General features: G+C 33.9%; 1 protein-coding gene across 6 annotated transcripts in view; it reads left to right on the top strand.

The window, feature by feature from the left end:
- Positions 1–21,398, top strand: part of BRIP1 (BRCA1 interacting protein C-terminal helicase 1) — a 194,420-nt gene extending 173,022 nt beyond the window's left edge. For 5 of the 6 annotated variants that reach the window (XM_036838330.1, XM_036838329.1, XM_036838332.1 and 2 more), the window contains 3 exons: positions 13,915–13,997; positions 16,247–16,480; positions 18,048–20,427. In XM_036838330.1, coding sequence (XP_036694225.1) covers positions 13,915–13,997; positions 16,247–16,480; positions 18,048–18,796 — 1,066 coding nt within the window. In that variant the 3' untranslated portion in view covers positions 18,797–20,427. Of the gene's footprint in view, positions 1–13,914; positions 13,998–16,246; positions 16,481–18,047; positions 20,428–21,348 lie in introns of those variants that run through there. The other variant, XR_005018013.1, reaches the window with a different exon arrangement.
- Positions 21,399–21,781: the final 383 nt, after the last annotated feature.

The following is a 21,781-nucleotide window of genomic DNA, read 5'->3' on the forward strand; positions in this document are numbered from 1 at the left end:
GGACTACGGCAGGACTGGGGGAAACAGAGACTCCACTCTTGGAGGGCACACACAAAGTAGTGTGCACATCAGGACCCAGGGGAAGGAGCAGTGACCCAATAGGAGACTGAACCAGACCTACCTGCTAGTGTCAGAGGGTCTCCTGCAGAGGTGGGGGACAGCTGTGGCTCACAAAGGGACAAGGACACTGGCAGCAGAAGTTCTGGGAAGGACTCCTTGGCGTGAGCCTTCCCAGAGTCCGCCGTTGGCCCCACCAAAGAGCCTGGGTAGGCTCCAGTGTTGGGTCGCCTCAGGCCAAACAACCAACAGGGAGGGAACTCAGCCCCACCCATCAGCAGACAAGGGGATTAAAGTTTTACTGAGCTCTGCCCACCAGAGCAACAGCCAGCTCTACCCACCACCAGTCCCTCCCATCAGGAAACTTCCACAAGCCTCTTAGATAGCCTCATCCACCAGAGGGCAGACAGCAGAAGCAAGAAGAACTGCAATCCTGCAGCCTGTGCAACAAAAACCATATTCATGGAAAGATAGACAAGATGAAAAGGCAGAGGGCTATGTCCAGATGAAGGAACAAGATAAAACCCCAGAAAAACAACTAAATGAAGTGGAGATAGGCAACCTTCCAGAAAAAGAATTCAGAATAATGATAGTGAAAACGATCCAGGACCTCGGAAAAAGAATGGAGGCAAAGATCGAGAAGTTGCAAGAAATGTTTAACAAAGATCTAGAAGAATTAAAGAACAAACAAACAGAGATGACCAATACAATAACTGAAATGAAAAATACACTAGAAGGAATCAATTGCAAAATAACTGAGGCAGAAGAACGCATAAGTGACCTGGAAGACAGAATGGTGGAATTTACTGCTGCAGAACAGAATAAAGAAACAAGAATGAAAAGAAATGAAGACAGCCTAAGAGACCTCTGGGACAACATTAAACACACCAACATTCGCGTTATAGGGGTTCCAGAAGGAGAAGAGAGAGAGAAAGGACCAGAGAAAATATTTGAAGAGATTATAGTCGAAAACTTCCCTAACATGGGAAAGGAAATAGCCACCCAAGTCCAGGAAGCGCAGAGAGTCCCATACAGGATAAACCCAAGGATAAACACGCTGGGACACATAGTAATCAAATTGCAAAAATTAAAGACAAAGAAAAATTATTGAAAGCAGCAAGGGAAAAATGACAAATAACATACAAGGAAAATCCCATGAGGTTAACAGCTGATTTCTCAGCAGAAACTCTACAAGCCAGAAGGGAGTGGCATGATATACTTAAAGTGATGAAAGGGAAGAACTTACAACCAAGATTACTCTACCCAGCAAGGATCTCATTCAGATTCGACAGAGAAATCAAAAGCTTTACAGACAAGCAAAAGCTAAGAGAATTCAGCACCACCAAACCAGCTGTACAACAAATGCTAGAGGAACTTCTCTAAGAGGGAAACACAAGAGAAGAAAAGGACCTACAAAAACAAACCCAAAACAATTAAGAAAATGGTCATAGGAACATACATATCGATAATTACCTTTAACGTGAATGGATTAAATGCTCCAACCAAAAGACACAGGCTTGATGAATGGATATAAAAACAAGACCCATATATATGCTGTCTACAAGAGACCCACTTCAGACCTAGGGACACATACAGACTGAAAGTGAGGGGCTGGAAAAAGATATTCCATGCAAACGGAAATCAAAAGAAAGCTGGAGTAGCAATACTCATATCAGATAAAATAGACTTTAAAATAAAGAATGTTACAAGAGACAAGGAAGGACACTACATAATGATCAAGGGATCAATCCAAGAAGAAGATATAACAATTATAAATATATATGCACCCAACATAGGAGCACCTCGATACATAAGGCAACTGCTAACAGCTCTAAAAGAGGAAATCGACAGTAACACAATAATAGTGGGGGACTTTAATACCTCACTTACACCAATGGACAGATCATCCAAACAGAAAATTAATAAGGAAACACAAGCTTTAAATGGCACAGTAGACCAGATAGATTTAATTGATATTTATAGGACATTCCATCCAAAAGCAGCAGATTACACTTTCTTCTCAAGTGAGCACGGAACATTCTCCAGGATAGATCACATCCTGGGTCACAAATCAAGCCTCAGTAAATTTAAGAAAAAAATCATATCAAGCATCTTTTCTGACCACAACACTATAAGATTAGAAATCAATTACAGGGAAAAAAACGTAACAAACACAAACACATGGAGACTAAACAATACGTTACTAAATAACCAAGAGATCACTAAAGATGTCAAAGAGGAAATCAAAAAATATCTAAAGACAAATGACAATGAAAACATGATGGTCCAAAACCTATGGGATGCAGCAAAAGCAGTTCTAAGAGGGAAGTTTATAGCTATACAAGCCTACCTCAAGAAACCAGAAAAATCTCAAATAAACAATCTAACATTACACCTAAAGGAACTAGAGAAAGAATAACAAACAAAACCCAAAGTTAGCAGAAGGAAAAATATCATAAAAGAGCAGAAATAAATGAATTAGAAACAAAGAAAACAGTAGCAAAGATCAATAAAACTAAAAGCTTGTTCTTTGAAAAGATAAACAAAATTGATAAACCATTAGCCAGACTCATCAAGAAAAAGAGGGAGAGGACTGAAATCAATAAAATTAGAAATGAAAAAGGAGAAGTTACAACAGACACCACAGAAATACAAAGCATCCTAAGAGACTACTACAGGCTACTCTATGCCAATAAAATGGACAACCTGGAAGAAATGGACAAATTCTTAGAAAGGTATAACCTGCCAAGGCTGAACCAGGAAGAATTAGAAAATATGAACAGACCAATCACAAGGAATGAAATCGAAACTGTGATTTAAAATCTTCCAACAAACAAAAGTCCAGGACCAGATGGCTTCACAGGTGAATTCTATCAAACATTTAGAGAAGAGCTAATACCCATTCTTCTCAAACTCTTCCATTCCAAAAAATTGCAGAGGAAGGAAAACTCCCAAACTCATTCTGTGAGGCAACCATAACCCTGATACCAAAACCAGACAAAGATACTACAAAAAAAGAAAATTACAGATCAATATCACTGATAAATATACATGCAAAAATCCTCAACAAAATACTAGCAAACAGAATCTAACAACACATTAAAAGGATCATACACCATGATCAAGTGGGATTTATCCAAGAGATGCGAGGATTCTTCAGTATACGCAAATCAATCAATGTGATACACCATATTAACAAATTGAAGAATAAAAACATATTATCATCTCAGTAGATGCAGAAAAAGCTTTTCACAAAATTTAACACCCATTTATGATAAAAACTCTCCAGAAAGTGGGCATAGAGGGAACCTACCTCAACATAATAAAAGCCATATATGACAAACCCACAGCAAACATCATTCTCAATGGTGAAAAACTGAAAGCATTTCCTCTAAGATCAGGAACGAGACAAGGATGTCCATTCTCACCACTATTATTCAACATAGTTCTGGAAGTCTTAGCCACGGCAATCAGAGAGGAAAAAGAAATAAAAGGAATACAAGTTGGAAAAGAAGAAGTAAAACTGTCACTGTTTGCGGATGACATGATATTATACATAGAGAATCCTAAAACTGCCACCAGAAAACTGCTAGAGCTAATTAATGAATATGGTAAAGTTGCAGGATACAAAATTAATGCACAGAAATCTCTTGCATTCCTATACACTAAAGATGAAAAATCTGAAAGAGAAATTAAGGAAACACTCCCATTTACCATTGCAACAAAAAGAATAAAATACCTAGGAATAAACCTACCTAGGGAGACAAAAGACCTGTATGCAGAAAACTATAAGACACTGATGAAAGAAATTAAAGATGATACCAACAGATAGAGATACCATGTTCTTGGATTGTAAGAATCAATATTGTGAAAATGACTATACTACCCAAAGCAGTCTACAGATTCAATGAAATCCCTATCAAATTACCAATGGCATTTTTTACAGAACTAGAATAAAAAATCTTAAAATTTGTATGGAGACACAAAAGACCCCGAATAGCCAAAGCAGTCTTGAGGGGAAAAAACGGAGCTGGAGGAATCAGGCTCCCTGACTTCAGACTATACTACAAAGCTACAGTAATCAAGACACTATGGTACTTGCACAAAAAAATCGAAATATAGATCAATGGAACAGGATAGAACGCCCAGAGATAAACCCACACATCTATGGTCAACTAATCTATAACAAAGGAGGCAAGGATATACAATGGAGAAAAGACAGTCTCTTCAATAAGTGGTGCTGGGAAAACTGGACAGCTACATGTAAAAGAATGAAATTAGAGCACTCCCTAACACCATACACAAAAGTAAACTCAAAATGGATTAGAGACCTAAATGTAAGACCAGGCACTATAAAACTCTTAGAGGAAAACATAGGAAGAACACTCTGACATAAATCACAGCAAGATATTTTTTGATCCACCTCCCAGAGTAATGGAAATAAAAATAAACAAATGGGACCTAATGAAACTTAAAAGCTTTTGCACAACAAAGGAGACCATAAACCGACAAAAAGACAACCCTCAGAATGGGAGAAATATTTGCAAATGAATCATCAGACAAAGGATTAATCTCCAAAATATATAAACAGCTCATGCAGCTCAATATTAAAAGAACAAACAACCAATCCAAAAATGGGCAGAAGACCCAAATAGACATTTCTCCATAGAAGACATACAGATGGCCAAGAAGCACATGAAAAGCTGCTCAACATCACTAATTATTAGAGAAATGCAAATCAAAACTACAATGAGGTATCACCTCACACCAGTTAGAATGGGCATCATCAGAAAATCTACAAACAACAAATGCTGGCAAGGGTGTGGAGAAATGGAAACCCTCTTGCACTGTTGGTGGGAATGTAAATTGATACAGCCACTATGGAGAACAGTATGTAGGTTCCTTAAAACACTAAAAATAGAACTACCATATGACCCAGCAATCCCACTACTGGGCATATACCCAGAGGAAACCATAATTCAAAAAGACACATACACCCCAATGTTCATTGCAGCACTATTTACAATAGCCAGGTCATGGAAGCAACCTAAATGCCCATTGACAGACGGATGCATAAAGAAGATGTGGTACATATATACAATGGAATATTACTCAGCCATAAGAAGGAAGGAAATTGGGTCATTTGTAGAGACGTGGATGCATCTAGAGACTGTCATACAGAGTGTAGTAAGTCAGAAAGAGAAAAACAAATATTGTATATTAATGCATATATGTGGAACCCAGAAAATGGTACAGATGAACTGGTTTGCAGAGCAGAAACTGAGACACAGGAGTAGAGAACAAACATGGACACCAAGGGGGGAAAGCGGCAGGTGGTGGGGGTTGTGGTGTGATGGATTGGGAGATTGGGATTGACATGTATACACTGATGTGTATAAAATGGATGACAATAAGAAAATAAATAAACATTAAAAAAATAAAGAGTCTGGAGGTTTCAATTCTAGATAAGATGGAGTAAGTACATTCTGTACTGTCTTTAAAAGCTAGACAGAATTCATGGAGCAGCTATTTGAGTACCGTGAAAAGTGAATAATAGTAGACAGATTGCAGAAGAAGACCAGAATTCAAAATACCAATGAACTCGTTGGAATAACTATATTAATATCAGGACAAAGTAGAATTCAGAGGAAAGAAAATTATTGGCGTGTTAGAAGAAAAATTACATAATGATAAAAGGGTCAATTTATCAAAAAGACATAACAATCCTAAATGTGTATGCACCTAAAAATAGAGCTTCAAAATACATGACACAAAAGCTGGCATCTGAATAGAGAAATAGACAAATCCACAAGCATGGTTGGAGACTTTAAAATTCCTTTCTCAGTAATAGATAGAAGTAGTAAACAGAAAACTAATAAAGAGATAGAAGACTTGAACAATATTATTAACCAACTAGATTGAATTGACATTATAGAGCACTCCACCCAACAATAGCAGAATAAACACAAGGAATATGCACCAATTTAGACAATATCCTGGGTGATAAACTTAAATTTTTTTTTTAAGGATTTGAAATCATAGTGTGTTCTTTGACCATGCTGCAAATAAACAAACTAGAAATCAATAACAGAAAGATAACATAAAAATGTCCAAGTACTTGGAAATTAAGAACATCTTTAAAAAATCCATAGGAAAAACAGGATGTGTTAGGAAAATTAGAAAATACTGTGAACTCACCAGAAATGAAAATCATCATATCAAAATTTGTGGACCACAGCTATAGCAGAGCTCACTGGGAAATTTATATCATTAAATGTTTATTTTCAAAAACAAGAAAGATCTCTAATCAGTTATCTAAACTTCTACCTTAAGAAGCTAGAAAAGAAGAACAAAGTAAATGTAAAGCAAACAGAAAAAAGAAAAGAGTATAAATCAATGAAACTAAAAAATCAATAAAGTCCATTTTTAAAGCGATCAATTAAATCTACTGACTTATAGGTAAACTGACAAAAAAAAAGAGAAGCCACAAATTGCCAATATCTGGAATAAAAGAGGTGATATTACTACATATCCTGCAGACATTCAAAGTATAATATGGGGAAATTTTCACCTGTCTCAGAGCTCACTTAAGCAGTTGTTTAACTTCACAGCTTCCTGAGACAATGAATGAAAATTGGGACAAATAACAAACTAACTGAAAAGCTTAAAGAGAAAAGCTGGGAAATGAGATGTCCATGGGGGCTTTAAAAGTTCCGACATATTCCTGAGACTCTAGTAGGAATGTTTAGGACTGTGCACATGACCCAGGGATGTGCACATGCTCATAAGACCTGAGAAGGTCCTAAGCTCTCACCTCTGTGTGACCTTGAGGCTCTGCTGAAGCAGGAAGTGAAGACTAAGCTAGAGTTTTTGCCTGCCTGATCAAGGCTCACAAATGTATCCAAAAACACATGCAAAGCCTCTTGGCAAAGAATGGGAGACTGTGGATTCCAGATGTTTAAGGAAATCTCTGTCTAATCATTAGCTGACCACTAAGCTGACCTAGCAATAGTCACACATGACAGAATACAGACTTTACAAAATGATTTCAGAAAAGTCACAACAACAACAGCAGCATCAACAACAAAAATCCTTGGGGAGGGAGGAAGAATCTGATTTCTACAGTTGCCACATTACATTATTTAAAATGTACTCTTTTCAACAAAAATAATGACATGTGCAAAGAATATATTCCCCATACACAGGGGAGAAAGCAGTCAATAAGAATTATCCCTAAGGGAGTCCAGATGTTGTAGTTAGTATATAAAACTATTTTAAATATGATCAAGGAACTAAGGAAATTATGTCTAAAGAGCTATAGGAAACTATGAGAATGATGTTTCACCAGATGGAGAATATCAATAGTTAGAATTTTTTTAAAAAAGAACCTAATGGAAATTTTGGAGTTGAAACATACAATAAATGAAATGAAAAATTTATTAGAGGGGCTCAACAGCAGTTTTGAGCAGGAAGAAGAAAGAATTTGTTTCCAGTCTGAGGAACAGAAAGAAAAAGAATGAAGAATAATTAAGATAGCCTCAGGAACCTGTACAACCCATCAAGCATACCAACATACACATAAAGAGAGTCTTGAAGAGAAGAGAGAGAAAGAAACAAAGAGTTTTTTGAAAAAGTAATGGCTGGAAACTTCTCTAATTTGACGAAAAACATTAATCTACACATCTAAGAAAATCAGAAAACTCCAAGTAGTTTGAACTCAAAGAGATCCATACATAGAAATGTCGTGATGAAGCTGTCAAAAGGCAAAGAATCTAGAAAGCAGCAAGAGAAAAACAACTCATTATACAAGGTATCCTCAATAATTTAAGCAGATTTCTCACTAGAAACCATGGAGAGAAGAAGGCAGTGAAATGACATGTTTAAAATGCCAAAAGAAAAGAAAAAGACTGTCAATTGAATCTATAGCTAACAAAACTATCCTTCAAAAATTAAGGAGAAAGTAGAACATTTCCAAATAAACAAAAACTGAGAGAATTACTCTCTAGAAAACTTATTGTACAAGAAATACTAAAGGGAGTCTTTTTCTGTCTGAAATGAAAGAACACTAACCAGTAACTTATATCCACATGAAGACATAAAGAGCATCTGTAAAGGTAATTTCATAGGTAAATATAAAAAACAATATAACTATATTTTAATAACTTTTTCTCATGTTTAATTTTTGAAAACAACTGCATAAAGCAATAAACTTAAGTCTGTGGTAATAGGCATTGTCTTGGCAGTCCCAAAGACGATGTTTAGGTTCAGTTATTCACCAGGAGCAGTGATAGACTCAGCATATAGCTGTATGCACACCTAGGATTTATTACAGTGAAAGGATACAAAGCAAAAACAGCAAAGGGAATAGGCACACGGGCAAACTCCGGGGGAAGCCAGGTACAATCTTCCAAGGGTCCTCTCTCAATGGAGTCACACAGGGCACACTTAGTTTCCCAGCAATGAATTGTGGTAACGTGTGAAATAATAGCCAATCGGGAGAGCTTGTTAGAGACTCAGCACCCGGTTTTTTTATTTGGGCTGGTCGTATAGGCAGCCTCTGCCTAAAATTTCCCCAAAGTCTAGACTCTCAGAAGCAAAGCAGGTGTTCAGCATTAACCATATTTTCCCACAGACATTGTAGACACAGTGAGACTTTCTTCTTAGTTAGTGATTGGAACCCTCCCTGAAATCTAAACACCAACCAAGGGCTACCTTATATGCAGGCCTTTCTAGGGATAATCAAGTTGGCCTGCTGTGTTAACTCTTTTCTGCACAGGTGTACAATGTTAAAGATATAATTTATGTTAAAGTAATAGCACAAGGGTTGGGGGGAAGAAACAGAGTTATACAGGAGCAGTGTTTTTGTATACTACTGAAATTAAGTTGCTATCAATCCAAAATAGATTTTTATAAATTAAGGTGTTTATTATAATCCTCAAAGCAACCATTAATAAAATAACTCAAATATCTCTTGCACACAGAATAAGGCAATAATGAAGGAATAGTGGAAGAACAATAACAAAAAAGACATAGAAAACAAATAGTAAAGTGGATATTTGCAAAATAGCTAAGTAAATTCTACCTTATCAGTAATTACATTAAGTGTAAATGGACTAAGCACTCAAATCAAAAGAAAAAGATTGGCAAAATGAATTTTTTTTAAAAGAACATGATCCAACTATATGCTGCCTGAAAGATAAATGCTTTGGTTAAAAAACACAACTAGATCAAGTGTAAACAGATAGAAAAAGACATACCATGCAAGCAGTAAACAAAAGATAACTAATTTGGTTATACTAATACCAGACAAAATAAACTTTAAGACAAAAATTGTTACTAGAAATTTTCTAAAAAAATTTTCACTCCATTAATTCAACAATTATAGTTGGAGACTTTAATACCCCACTTTCAATAATGGATAGAACAGTTAGAAAGAAAATCAACAGAAAAGGGAAGTCTTGAACAACACTATACACCAACAGTTACAAACCTAACGTATTTATCACACTCTACCCTACAATAACAGAATGCACATTCTTCTCAAGTGTACATGACACATACTTCAGGATAGACCATACGTTACGCTACAAAATAAGTCTCAATACATTTAAAATGGTTAAAATCATAGAAAGTATCTTTTCTGATCACAGTGGAATGATAGTATAAATCAGTAACAGACAGAAAATTTTAAAACTTATAAATACGTGGAAATTAAACAACATACTCCTAACCAGTGGATCAAAGGAGAAATCAAAAGGGAGATTAGAAAATACCTTGTGATAAATGAATATGATAACACAGTGTACCAAAATTTTGAGGGTAGAGTGAAAGCAGTGCTCAGAGAGAAATTTATTTTTATAAATGCCTAGATTAAGAAAAAAAAAGTCTGATATCAGTACTCTAACCTTCTACCTTAAGGAATTAGGGAAAGAAGGGCAAATCAAACCCAAGGCAAGCAGATCAAAGGAGTAGTAGAGATTAGAATGGAAATAAAGGAAATAGAAAATAAAGTAGAAAAAGTCAGGGTAACAAAAGTTGGTTCTTTGAAAAGATCAAGAAAATTGACAACATTTAACTAGACTGACCAAGAAAAAATGCAGAAAGGACTCAAATTACTAAAATTAGGAATGAAAGAGGGGTTGTTACTGCCAAACTTACAGAAATATAAAGCATTATATGAGAATACTTGAACAATTGTATGACAACAAAATAGATAATTTAGATAAATTGGACAAATTCAGGACTTCCCTGGTGGCACTGTGGTTAAGAATCCTGCCAATGCAGGGAACACACGTTAGAGCCCTGGCCTGGGAAGATCCCACATGCTGTGGAGCAACTAAGCCTGTGTGCCACAACTACTGATCCTGTGCTCTAGAGCCCGCAAGTCACAACTACTGAGCCCACATGCCACAACTAATGAAGCCTGTGTGCCTAGAGCCCATGCTCGGCAACAAGAGAAGCCACCAGCCCCTGCTCGCCGCAACTAGAGAAAGCCCACGTGCAGCAACAAAGACCCAACGCAGCCAAAAATAAAAAGATAATAAATAAATAAATTTATTTTAAAAAAAGAAAGATGGACAAATTCATAGAAAGACACAGCTATGGAAACTGACACTCAAGCAGTAGAATGTCTGAATAGATCTATAACAAGTGAAGAGATGGAAGAATTAGTAATATGAAAATTTCACAAAAGAAAAGCCCAGGAAAGAATGACTTCATTGATGAATTCTAGCAAACATTTAAAGAGAATCCTTTACAAACGCTTATGAAAAATAGAACAGGAGACATGTACCAATTTATTCTATGAGGCCAGTGTTGCCTGATACCAAAAGTAATCAAAGACATCACAAGAAAGCTACAGAGCAGTATCTCTTATGGTTATAGATGCAAAAATCCTCAACAGAAAAGTAGAAAACTGAATCCAGCAACTTACTAAAAGGATTGTACACAGTGACCAAGTGGAATTTATCTCAGGACTGCAAGGTGGTTCAACACCCTGCCAGTTTATTGGTTCAACTAAAATCAGTGTAACACTATAAGAGTAAAGTACAAAAACCACAAGATCATCTCAAGATGAGAAAAAGCAATTGACAATATAACACTCAACAAAGTAGGAATAGCAGGTACTTCCTAAAACTTAAATGGCATCTATGCATCCAATAGTTAACATCATACTGAATGGTGAAAGTCATCATTTTTCTCCTAAGTTTGAGAATAAAATAAGGATGGTCACTCTCACCACTTGTATTCATTATTGTATTGGAGGTTCTAGCCAGGGCAATTAGGCAAGAAAAAGAAATAAAAGATATCCAGATTGGAAAAGAAGTAAAATTAAATTTGCAAATGACATGATATTCTACATAGAAATCCTAAGGAATCCATAATAAATAACTGTTTAGAGCTAAAACAAGTTCAGCAAAGTTATAGGATGCATATTCACTATACAAATATCAGTTACATTTTTATATACTATCAATGAACAATCCAAAAATGAAATCAAGTTACTTCTATTTACAGTAGCATCAAAAAGAACAAGATACTTAGAAATAACTTTAATGAAAGTACCCTGAAAGCTTCAAAATATTGTTGAAAGAAATTTCTAAATAAATGGGAGAATTCCATGATGATGGATTGGAAAACATTATTATTAAGATAGCATTCTCCCCCAAATTGATCTACAGATTTAATATAATCCCAACCAGAATTCCAACTGGATTTGGTGCAGAAATTGAGAAGCTGATCCTAAAATTCATATGGAAATTGAAAGAGACCCAGAATAGCCACAAAAAATTTGAAAAAGAACAAAACTGGAGAACTGACAATTCTCAGTTTCAAACTTACTGCAAAACTACAATAATCAAGACTGTACTGTATTGATGTAATACAGACATGTAGAACAAGGGGTAAAATTGAGGGTCCAGAAACAAACCCATGCATTTACAGTGAATGGATTTTTGACAAAAGTGTCAAGACAATTTAATGAGGAAAGAATAGTCTTTTTCACAGATAATTCTTGGATAATTGGATATCCACCTGGAAAGGAATGAAGTTAGACCCCTACTTCACACCATATACAAAACTTAACTCAAAATGGATCGAAGACTAGCAAGGTATAAATTTTCTTGACCTTGGATTAGGCAGCGGTTTCTAAAATATTTGCAAATCATGTATCTGATAAGGGTCTTGTATCCAGAATATATAAAGAACTCTTACAGTTCAACAATAAAAATATAAATAATGCAATTTTAATTTGGACCAATAATTTAAATAGACATTTCTCCAAAAAAGGATACACATATGGCCATTGTGCACATGAAAAGATGCAGAACATCATTATTCATTAGGGAAATGCAAATCAAAACCAGAGTGAAATACCACTTCATACGTCCTATGGTACATCTATTGAAAAAGATGGACAATAACAAGTGTTGGTGAAGCTATGGAGAAATTGGAAATTTCATACATGGCTAATGGAAATGTACAATTATGTGACTGCTTTGGAAAAAAAAATGTAGCAGTTCCTCTAAAAGTTAAACATAGAGTTACCATACAACCTAGCAATTCTATTCCTAAGTATATACCCAAGAGAATTTTTTAAAATGTATCCATATAAAAACTTGTACACAAATGTTTATAGTAGCATTATTCATAATAGTCAAAAGGTGGAAACAACCCAAATGCCCATTAACTTATGAATGGATAAACAAATTATGGTATATCCATATAATGGAATATTATTCAGCCATAAGAAGGAACAAAGTACTGATACACGATACAAGTAACCTTGAAAACATCATGCTAAGTGAAAGAAGCCAGACACAAAATGACATATATTATATGATTCTAGTTATATGAAGTGTCCAAAATAGGTATATCTATACAGACAGAAAGTAGATTGTGGTTGCAAGGGGTTAGGGGGAATAATCTGGGTAATTGGGAGTGACTAATGGGCACAGGGTTTCTTTTTGGTGAGGTAAAAATGTTCTGTAATAGACAGTGGTATAGGTTGCAGAACCTTGTAAATGTAACCACTGAATTTTTTTTTGAATTTTTTTTTTTATACAGCAGGTCCTTATTAGTCATCAGTTTTATACACATCAGTGTATACATGTCAATCCCAATCGCCCAATTCATCACACCACCACCACCACCACCCCGCCACTTTCCCCCCTTGGTGTCCATACGTTTATTCTCTACATCTGTGTCTCAACTTCTGCCCTGCAAACTGAAAAACCACTAAATTTAAAAAATTTTAATAATGTTTAAAATTTTAAAAATTAGCAAATTGAACCCAACAATCTATAAAAAGAATAATGCACATGACCATGGTGGTTAGGGATGAAAGAAAGGCAAACTCAGTATTTGAAATTTTGCCAGTATAATCCACCATATTAACAGTCTAAAAAGAACAACTACATGATTATATCAATTGGTGCAAAAATTTTTTTACAAACTTATTCATTTATGATAAAAACTTGTTAAACCAGAATAAAAGTTATGTACATAAAATCTACAGCTAATATAATACTTAAGGTAAAAAAATATTGTGTGTGTAAAGAAGGTTTTGGGAAATATTTTCTATAATTTTCTTGTCTCAAAATAGAATGCATGTAACATTTTTGGGTATGTTATCAGTAGTTGGCAAAAGTAGGAGAGTTTTTTATACACCTACTTTGGTACATTGTACTGAGTAGTTTCTAAAAACTTTACTCATAATAATGACTTTGATTAAAGGACATGTCATTGATTTTGATACCTGACACATCATTGATTTTCTCAACCTTCTGTCTGTCCCACTAGAAATGTGGCTTTATTTTCACTGTTATATTTATTTCATTTTCTCCCTATTTTTTATAGGTGTATTCGACACAAAAATGATTGGGGAGCTCTTATTCTAGTGGATGATCGCTTCAGGAGTAACCCAAGTCGATACATATCTGGTAAGATTCTCAGCTGGGCTTAGAGTAAGAATTAGTAACAATCTCTGGTATTTAATGACTTCTATTTTTAAAGACAAAGAATTGGATAGAGAATTTGAATTACTAGATCAAACATGGAAAAATTCACATTGATCTAGCCTTTTAATGCTTCTGTGTTTACAAAAAATCTTTATAGAGGAGAATCTGGTTACTGGCATAGTATTAATCAATCAAGATCCTTCAATTTCACCAGAATGTGGAATTTGATTCAGTAACATAGCAATAATTTATTTCCCATTGTCAGGGAAAAAGCTGTTCCACAGAAATGAGTTTTCCAAGAAATATTAAGTTTTTACATTTAAGCACACAAGCAATCCTTTGGTGCTTAGGATTCTTTTTATTCTTTTCATTCTGGATTATTTGAGTTTTATTGTTGTATGTGTGTGTGTTTGTTTGTTTGTTTAGAAATGCTTCAGTTGTTACAGAGTTTATATTAGAGCTAGTATTTTGTAAAAAGAAATAAAGCACCACTGCATGCTGCAAGATCAAGTACATGGTCATTTTTCCCCACTCAAATGAACAAATACTGTGTGCCTATAGTTTTCATCCAAATCAATACCAGGAATCCATCTGTTATTAAAGAACTGTTGAAAGTACTTGCATTTTTATTGTTATCTTTAGAGCTAAAAAGTTCATACCATACTATAATGAAAAGATGCTAATTTTTAAAATTTGTTTCAGATTAGCTGTCTATGGGTATGGACTCTACTTTTTATATTTCAGAGCCTAGTTATTATATTTGGTTCAATATTAAAACATATCCACCTGGATTGAAGCAGGAAATGCTGCCTTATTAGTCTTTTCTTCTCTTTCCCTGTAAAGCAAGCCAAGGCCAAGATATAACCAAAAACAAATGTTAAGTGCTTATGTTTAGTCAGCAGGTGGAGCTCAGATTCTTTCAAGTTTTCAAAAGTAAACTGACATTTTACACTGACAAGGCTTTCTTTGATCACAAAAAGTTCAAAATGAAAGCAATAACTATAACGCTAAGTTTTTCAATTTGGGAAATTTTCATATTCTTATTTGGTATAATTATTTTCCCCAAGCCAACAAAAATAAAGAACTTTAAAGAAATGCTGTTTTAAGTTTTTTTTTCTTATTTTAAAATCTAGAACTGAAATTTTTACCTTGTAGTTCAGATTTGTTGAGAGATTTTTTGAATTAAGTATTTTTCATTATTTTCTGTAAGGTTTTTATTTTTTCTGAGACTCATAAACTTTGAAATCTTATCTAGGCAATACAGCACAACAACATACAAATTCCATTTGATGACTAATTTTTGTTTAAATTCAACTCGCATAAGAATAATTGATAGAAAAGCTCCATTAAACAAAAAAACTAAAGGAATGTATTTGAAATGAAAGTATAATAGTTCAAGTTGCTTGAAGCCCTGTCTTACCTTTCTCTCAACTTAAAATACCATAGTGACTTTTTAAATTACTCCAAAAGATGATAGTTTTAGTAACATCAGCAGAGAATATTTATTTTCTAAAGTCCAAATATCTGAATTTCATTCTGAAGTGAGTCATACTCCGAAACACCTTATACTGATAATATGGTTTATTTTTATGCAGTTTTCACATGTCACAGGGTCAAATCTTGTCCCTTAAAACTTGATTATTTATATATTAAAAATAATTATATAATAAATATTCAGATAGGACATGATTTGCCCATAAAACAGTGTTATTCCTTTTACTCCCAGAATAGTTTGATATATTTGGAATTGGAAGGAGAAGGGAAACAAACAAACAAAAAAACCTATGAGACTGTAATCTTGAATTTATTTTTGCTAAAGGAGTCAAATTTAAAAGTTGGAATAAAAGATTGTGTTGTTTAGAACTTGTATTTTCTCTGCAATTAAAAGGTAGGTAATTTTTTGTGGGGAATTATGATAAAATTAAATTTGCCTTATTCCCCAGTTATTCTAAATTGAAAAATAATACATTTTCCCATCTCCATTCTACTCCCACTGCCTCTTCCCTCCATCCAGTTGGCAATCACTGCATGTAAAGAGAAATGCTACTGATACAGGAGCATATTGTACATATGAAGGTAAAAAGGCAGGAAAAATGTTGAGAACCACACTGTGTCCTGTAAATTCAAAGTAGACTACCTCACCAGAGAAGTTATGTAATTTTTTTTTCTTAATACATAATATCTTCACTGAATAACCAAAGTTTCTTTGCCGGGTTTACTTTTTGCCTTAGGACTTTCTAAGTGGGTTCGGCAGCTGATTCAGCACCATTCAACCTTTGAGAGTGCGCTGGAGTCCTTGGCTGAATTTTCCAAAAAGCACCAAAAGGTCAATGATATATACAAAGAAGAAAGAAAATCTATACAGGACAATGAGTCTACGCTTGCAGTGGCTTGTTTGAAGGATAATACCTCAACTTATTTATTAGAAGCAGCAAGCCATCTATCACCAGAGTATTCTAGGGAAGGTAAAGTAAAAATGTGTCTAAGAGCTACAGTATCCTAAAATGATAGATAAAAGTCCATCTTTACCAAGAGGCATCATCTCCAGAAAGGAGAAAAGTATGAAAAGTTCTAACCATTTACATTTGGTAGAAAAGTCTTTCATTGTGTTTAGTGAAATGATATTTGTTATGCTACAGATTAATGTCCTTAAATATGTTGGTTATTGTAATATAAGGTGTTATCATAAAATAATGAAATAGTATGATGTATCAGAATGGGAACAAATTTTTGTCAGGAGAGCTACACATATTTTCTGGTTTTCCACTTAGAAGCTTTGCCACTAACTAACTTTGTGACCCCCCCCCCGCCCCACCCAGCAAGTCACTTAGCTTTTTGAGTCTTAATAGAAGGGGTATCTGCCTACCTATCCCTCCAGGTTGGTTTGTAAAGATCTAATAAGATGATAAATATCACAACATCGTAAAGCACTATGCAAATGGTAATGTTTTTCTAAAGGTGATATTAAAAATTGACCTAATTTATAGATAATTGTCTTACATGAATTTCTTACTTTAGAGACGTGAGAGTCATTTATTCTAAATGAAAAAAAATAATATTTTAAAATATCAGAATATACTGGGTTAAAATATAATTTAGAAAATTAAAATATAGTTTAAAATATATTAGAATATAATGCATTAGGGATTAGCAAACTATGGCCTGTGGACCAAATTCGGCCTGCTGTTTTTGTAAGTAAAGTTTAATGGAATACAGTCACACCCAATCATTTATATATTGTACACAACAGTAGAGTTGAGTAGTTGTATGTATTGCACTAGAACAGCATAATTGAGTAGTTGCAACAGATACAATGTGATCCACAAAGCCTAAAATATTTACTGTCTGGCCTATTATAGAAAAAGTTTGCCAAACTGTTCTGTATCATTGGATATCATTTTAATTATTTTAATTAATATATAATAGTAGTTTAATATATCACTTTTTAAATATTTATTTTATAGTATATGCTTCTATCCTAACTAAATGTCATAGTGAATTCCTAGGCCATTATACTGATAATCAGGAAAACTAGGTTCTAGTCCAGGTCTGAGTACCAACCAATTCTATAACTTTAAGCAAATAACTTAGTCTTTGTGGTTGTCAGTTTCCTTAAGGGAATTAGTCTAGGTCAGTTTTTCTCAATCACTGGTTAGTGGATTTTTAAGGCATTTTTACAGCCTGTTCCCTCCTTTACTCATCCCTCTTCCTCTTCCTTTTTACCCTTTCTTTTCTTGTTCACTTCTGAGGTCCCTTCTGAGGTGTGGAATTTGATAGTTTACCAGACAGCATTATAACTTGGGCTGGGAACCACTGGAGACCTAAGATTCCTTTCAGAGTTAACATGTTGTGCTTTAAGATGGATTGCTTAGAATGCTTCCATTCTAGGATGGAAGTCCTGCTACTACTTGTTATGGGCTGTCAATTATGTATCCTATACAGTTATTTCAGTATTTCTAACAAAAATTGTTTTAATATAACAAATATTACATTAGGAGCAGAAAGTTAACACTCATATCTTTGTATTTGTAGATGATCCATTAGTGTTGGAAGAGTCTGCCCAGGCAGTAGGAGCAGAAAAAATTGTGATTTCCAGATCCACAAGCCCAACCTTCAACAAACAAACAAACAGAGTTAGCTGGTCTGGCAGTAATTTTCTGGAACAGTATCTTACTGGTAAAATTCTGACTGGAACACCTAAGTTTAGGTCATCAGAGGACTGTGCCTCTAATTCTTCCACTTTCAAAACAGAAAAGGGATGTGAAGCAGTTTTGCCACTCACTGGTAAATATGAGTCCTCCTCTCTGACAGTAAACACATCACTTGGACCATGCCCTCAATCAGAAACCATTGTTCCATCAATAAGGATTAATGCTACTCTTCTGAATCCAGAAGATCCAGACATTCAGTTGTCTCTAGTATGTGAAGAAGCTGAACTTTCTACTTCAAATACAGCTTTTGAAACAGAAGCAGAGGATGAATCTATCTATTTTACACCCGAACTTTATGATCCCATAGATACAAATGAAGAAAAGAATGAACTAGTTGGAACTGATAGAGACAACAGATTGGCTAATAATTCAAATTGCATTTTAGCTGAAGATCTTTTTGAAATTAAAACTATGAAAGGAGTGGATTCAGTCAGAGAAATGAAAGCTGAGGATTGCACAGGCACAAAGTTGAATAGACTCATGCATATTAAAGAAAGTAAAGTTGATGACATTGGTAGTAATGTAAAAACGACTCATATAAATGAATTGGAACTGGGAAAAAACTCATGAAACGGATATAAAGAACTTTAAACAGTCTCCTTCCAAAAATAAAGATGTGTTCCCTGGTGTTAGGTAATAATACTTAACTGTCAAGATATAAAAACATGTCGTCAAAAACAAAACAAAACAAAACAAAACAAAATGTCGTTATGCTTATATTAAACTCTATTGTAAATGATAATTTGTACATTGGATAAGTGACAGCTTTTTTTAAATTTGAGATATATAATTCACTTTAATCCAAAGTCTATATTATGTTCAGAAATATAAGCTTTACTATTCTCAAATTTTGATAAATTGATTCATAAAAAATATTTTCCTCCAAGTCTTCCTTAGCTAAATGCAATATTAAATTAATCAATCCGGAAGATATGTAGTTTCCTAAGGCACTTTAAATTTCACATAAATATTTGTATTTTGTAGTCCTCGTCATCCATTTGTTTTCATACTGATGCGTAAAAATTAATAGCAATCTAATCCAGTCACCCCTCAGTCATGTTTCACTGTAGATTTTACCTCAGATCAGTCTGAGGTTTTTTTTTTAGAAATCAGTTTTCTTGAAAAGTATATTCCTGTATTAAACTGCCTACTTATAAGTAATTAAGAATTAAGGAAGAAAACTACATGCATTTTTAATTGAAATTGTTTTACATTTTTTGTTTGTTAAACCAAAACCAAGCATGTTTTAAACAAATTTATGTAAAATTGTAAAGTGCCAAATGAAGGACTGCAAATTTTCAATTCTAATTATTTAGCTTCATCACCATTGTGGAAAAAAGTGACATGTTCTAGCATAAAGGCTTCAGTTATGTAACTAAGATAGAAAACTTCAAATATAAATTTAATAAGTAAAGCTAAACATGTAACTGTAGCTGAAAAATGTTCCCTTATAGCTCAGTAAACTTTTCTGTAAATTTTGACTCTTTGTTTTTGTGAATGAAGCTACACTTCTGATCAAAAATGGTTATAAAAGTAGCTCTTCTCTGACATCATTCCAAAAATACATTCACCAATCTTTTCCAAGAAACATCTGTTACTCAATAGACATTTAGGCTTCTTGGAGTGATTTGAATTGAAATTTTATGAGCTGTTCAAGTTGTTGATGCGGTTTATTATTTTCAAGTCAAAATTCTCAGCAGTCAGGTATCTTTTATATTCATTTGGAACAATGATTTATTATATATGCATATGTTTACTTTCATTTTGATGACATTTATATTGAATACAGCTTAGTTGTTTCTATAGCATTGGATGTTACAACTCTAAGCATAGTTCAAAGAAATTTAAATTGATAATTTACCAGTTAAAGAATTTATCTGCAGATTGGGATATATTCAGTCTCACCTAGTATTAGATCTTTTTCTTAGGTGATCAGTAAAAAGTTTCAAACACTGGATTAGAAGGTAATTTTTAAATTGTTTTGAAAGGGTGAAATCATTTGTCCTCTTTGGAATAGTTCTTAATCCAGACATAAAGGGTGGTGTGGTAGTAGAAAAAATACCAGGTGGAAGACCAGAAACTTGGGCTCTATTCTTGGCTCTGCCACTAATTTTCTAAGTCATGTTGGCAATCACCATGCCTTTTGGGGAATTAGTTTCATCTGTGAAATGTGTAGTTTAGTACTATAAAATCATGCAAATCCCTTTCAGCTTTAAAAATCCATAATTTAAAGGAATATATGTTGATATTTTATTCTGAATCAATTTTCATTTGCTTTGGTTGCAAAATGCTTAAAATAAAGCAAACCATTTGTATAAAAGGTAACATGAATAATTGTATGAATATGTACATAATAACTTGGGAAGCAAGTGTTTATTTTACCAGTGCTGCAATTAAAATATTTTTGAATCCTTAAAATTGCCCTTAGAAGAATTGGTAAACTACCTGAGAAAAATCAAACACATTATTTTTTAGTCATATCTTAGTGTTATTATCCAGCTTGATCTCAAATACCATCCCTTTCCCTAGATATAATTTATTCTTTCCAAAATCTAATTCTCTCCGAGGCTAAAAATTTCCATTACTGAGAATGTACATAGAGATGTGGCACAAGCTTTTAGTAATTCCAAGAGGTGTTTCAAAAATTTTGTACAATGGTATCACGGTTGAATCAGGTATATAGTCTCCTCAGATCACAGCTTTGACCAGTATGGTATTGCAAGAAGTAAAGTCTAGCCTTTATAAAGAGTGTGAGGTAAAACATTTTCATTAGTGATAAAATACTTTTTAAAGAGATGTTTTAGAAAGTTTAAGTTAAAACATGTAAAAGCATTTAAAAGAGTATCTGACACATGGCAAGCCCTCAATTATTACTTGGTAAATCAATCATGTATCTGGAGTACACTCTCGCTTTATATGAAGACTTCCTTAATGATGATAGATAGATAGATAGATAGGAGATAAACTGACAATAAAGAATCGTTGTATAGTAGGAAGGGTAAGTTATTTGGCTCGTTTATTTTTTAAGGCTGAGATATATAAGATAGAAATTGTTTATCAAGTAATTTGCCTTACCCATTCCATGCATATGAAATAATCATCTAATACTGAATTTATTTAAGGACTGAAAATACATAGAACATACAGGCCACGAACCAGGAAAACTACCAGCTGGAGAAAGGGCTTGGTTCATGGAAGAAAGGTACATTGTGAAGAGTAGATGCTTCATGACTTGACTTATAAAGTTTACATGAATCATTTAAAACCTTTAATAATTGTGTTGGAAATTAATGACAACTCTTTGTGCTACTACTTTGCATTTAATTATTACGTGGTTTTTAATTTTGTATTGTTTCTAAGTTCACATGCTTTTCCATATTATTTTTCTGCAATATGACCTTCTCATGCTATGTTCCTATAGTAAAACACATTCAAAATATTTAATTCTTTGAAATTGCTTATAAAACTTCATGAAATCAAAACGCCTATTGTAAAATCACTTGAAAGACTGGTTATTGTAGTTATTTAATCTCTGATGGCATTATTTTGGTATTT

This window comes from Balaenoptera musculus, chromosome 20, assembly GCF_009873245.2.
Source record: "Balaenoptera musculus isolate JJ_BM4_2016_0621 chromosome 20, mBalMus1.pri.v3, whole genome shotgun sequence".
In the NCBI taxonomy this organism is placed as follows: Eukaryota; Metazoa; Chordata; class Mammalia; order Artiodactyla; family Balaenopteridae; genus Balaenoptera; species Balaenoptera musculus.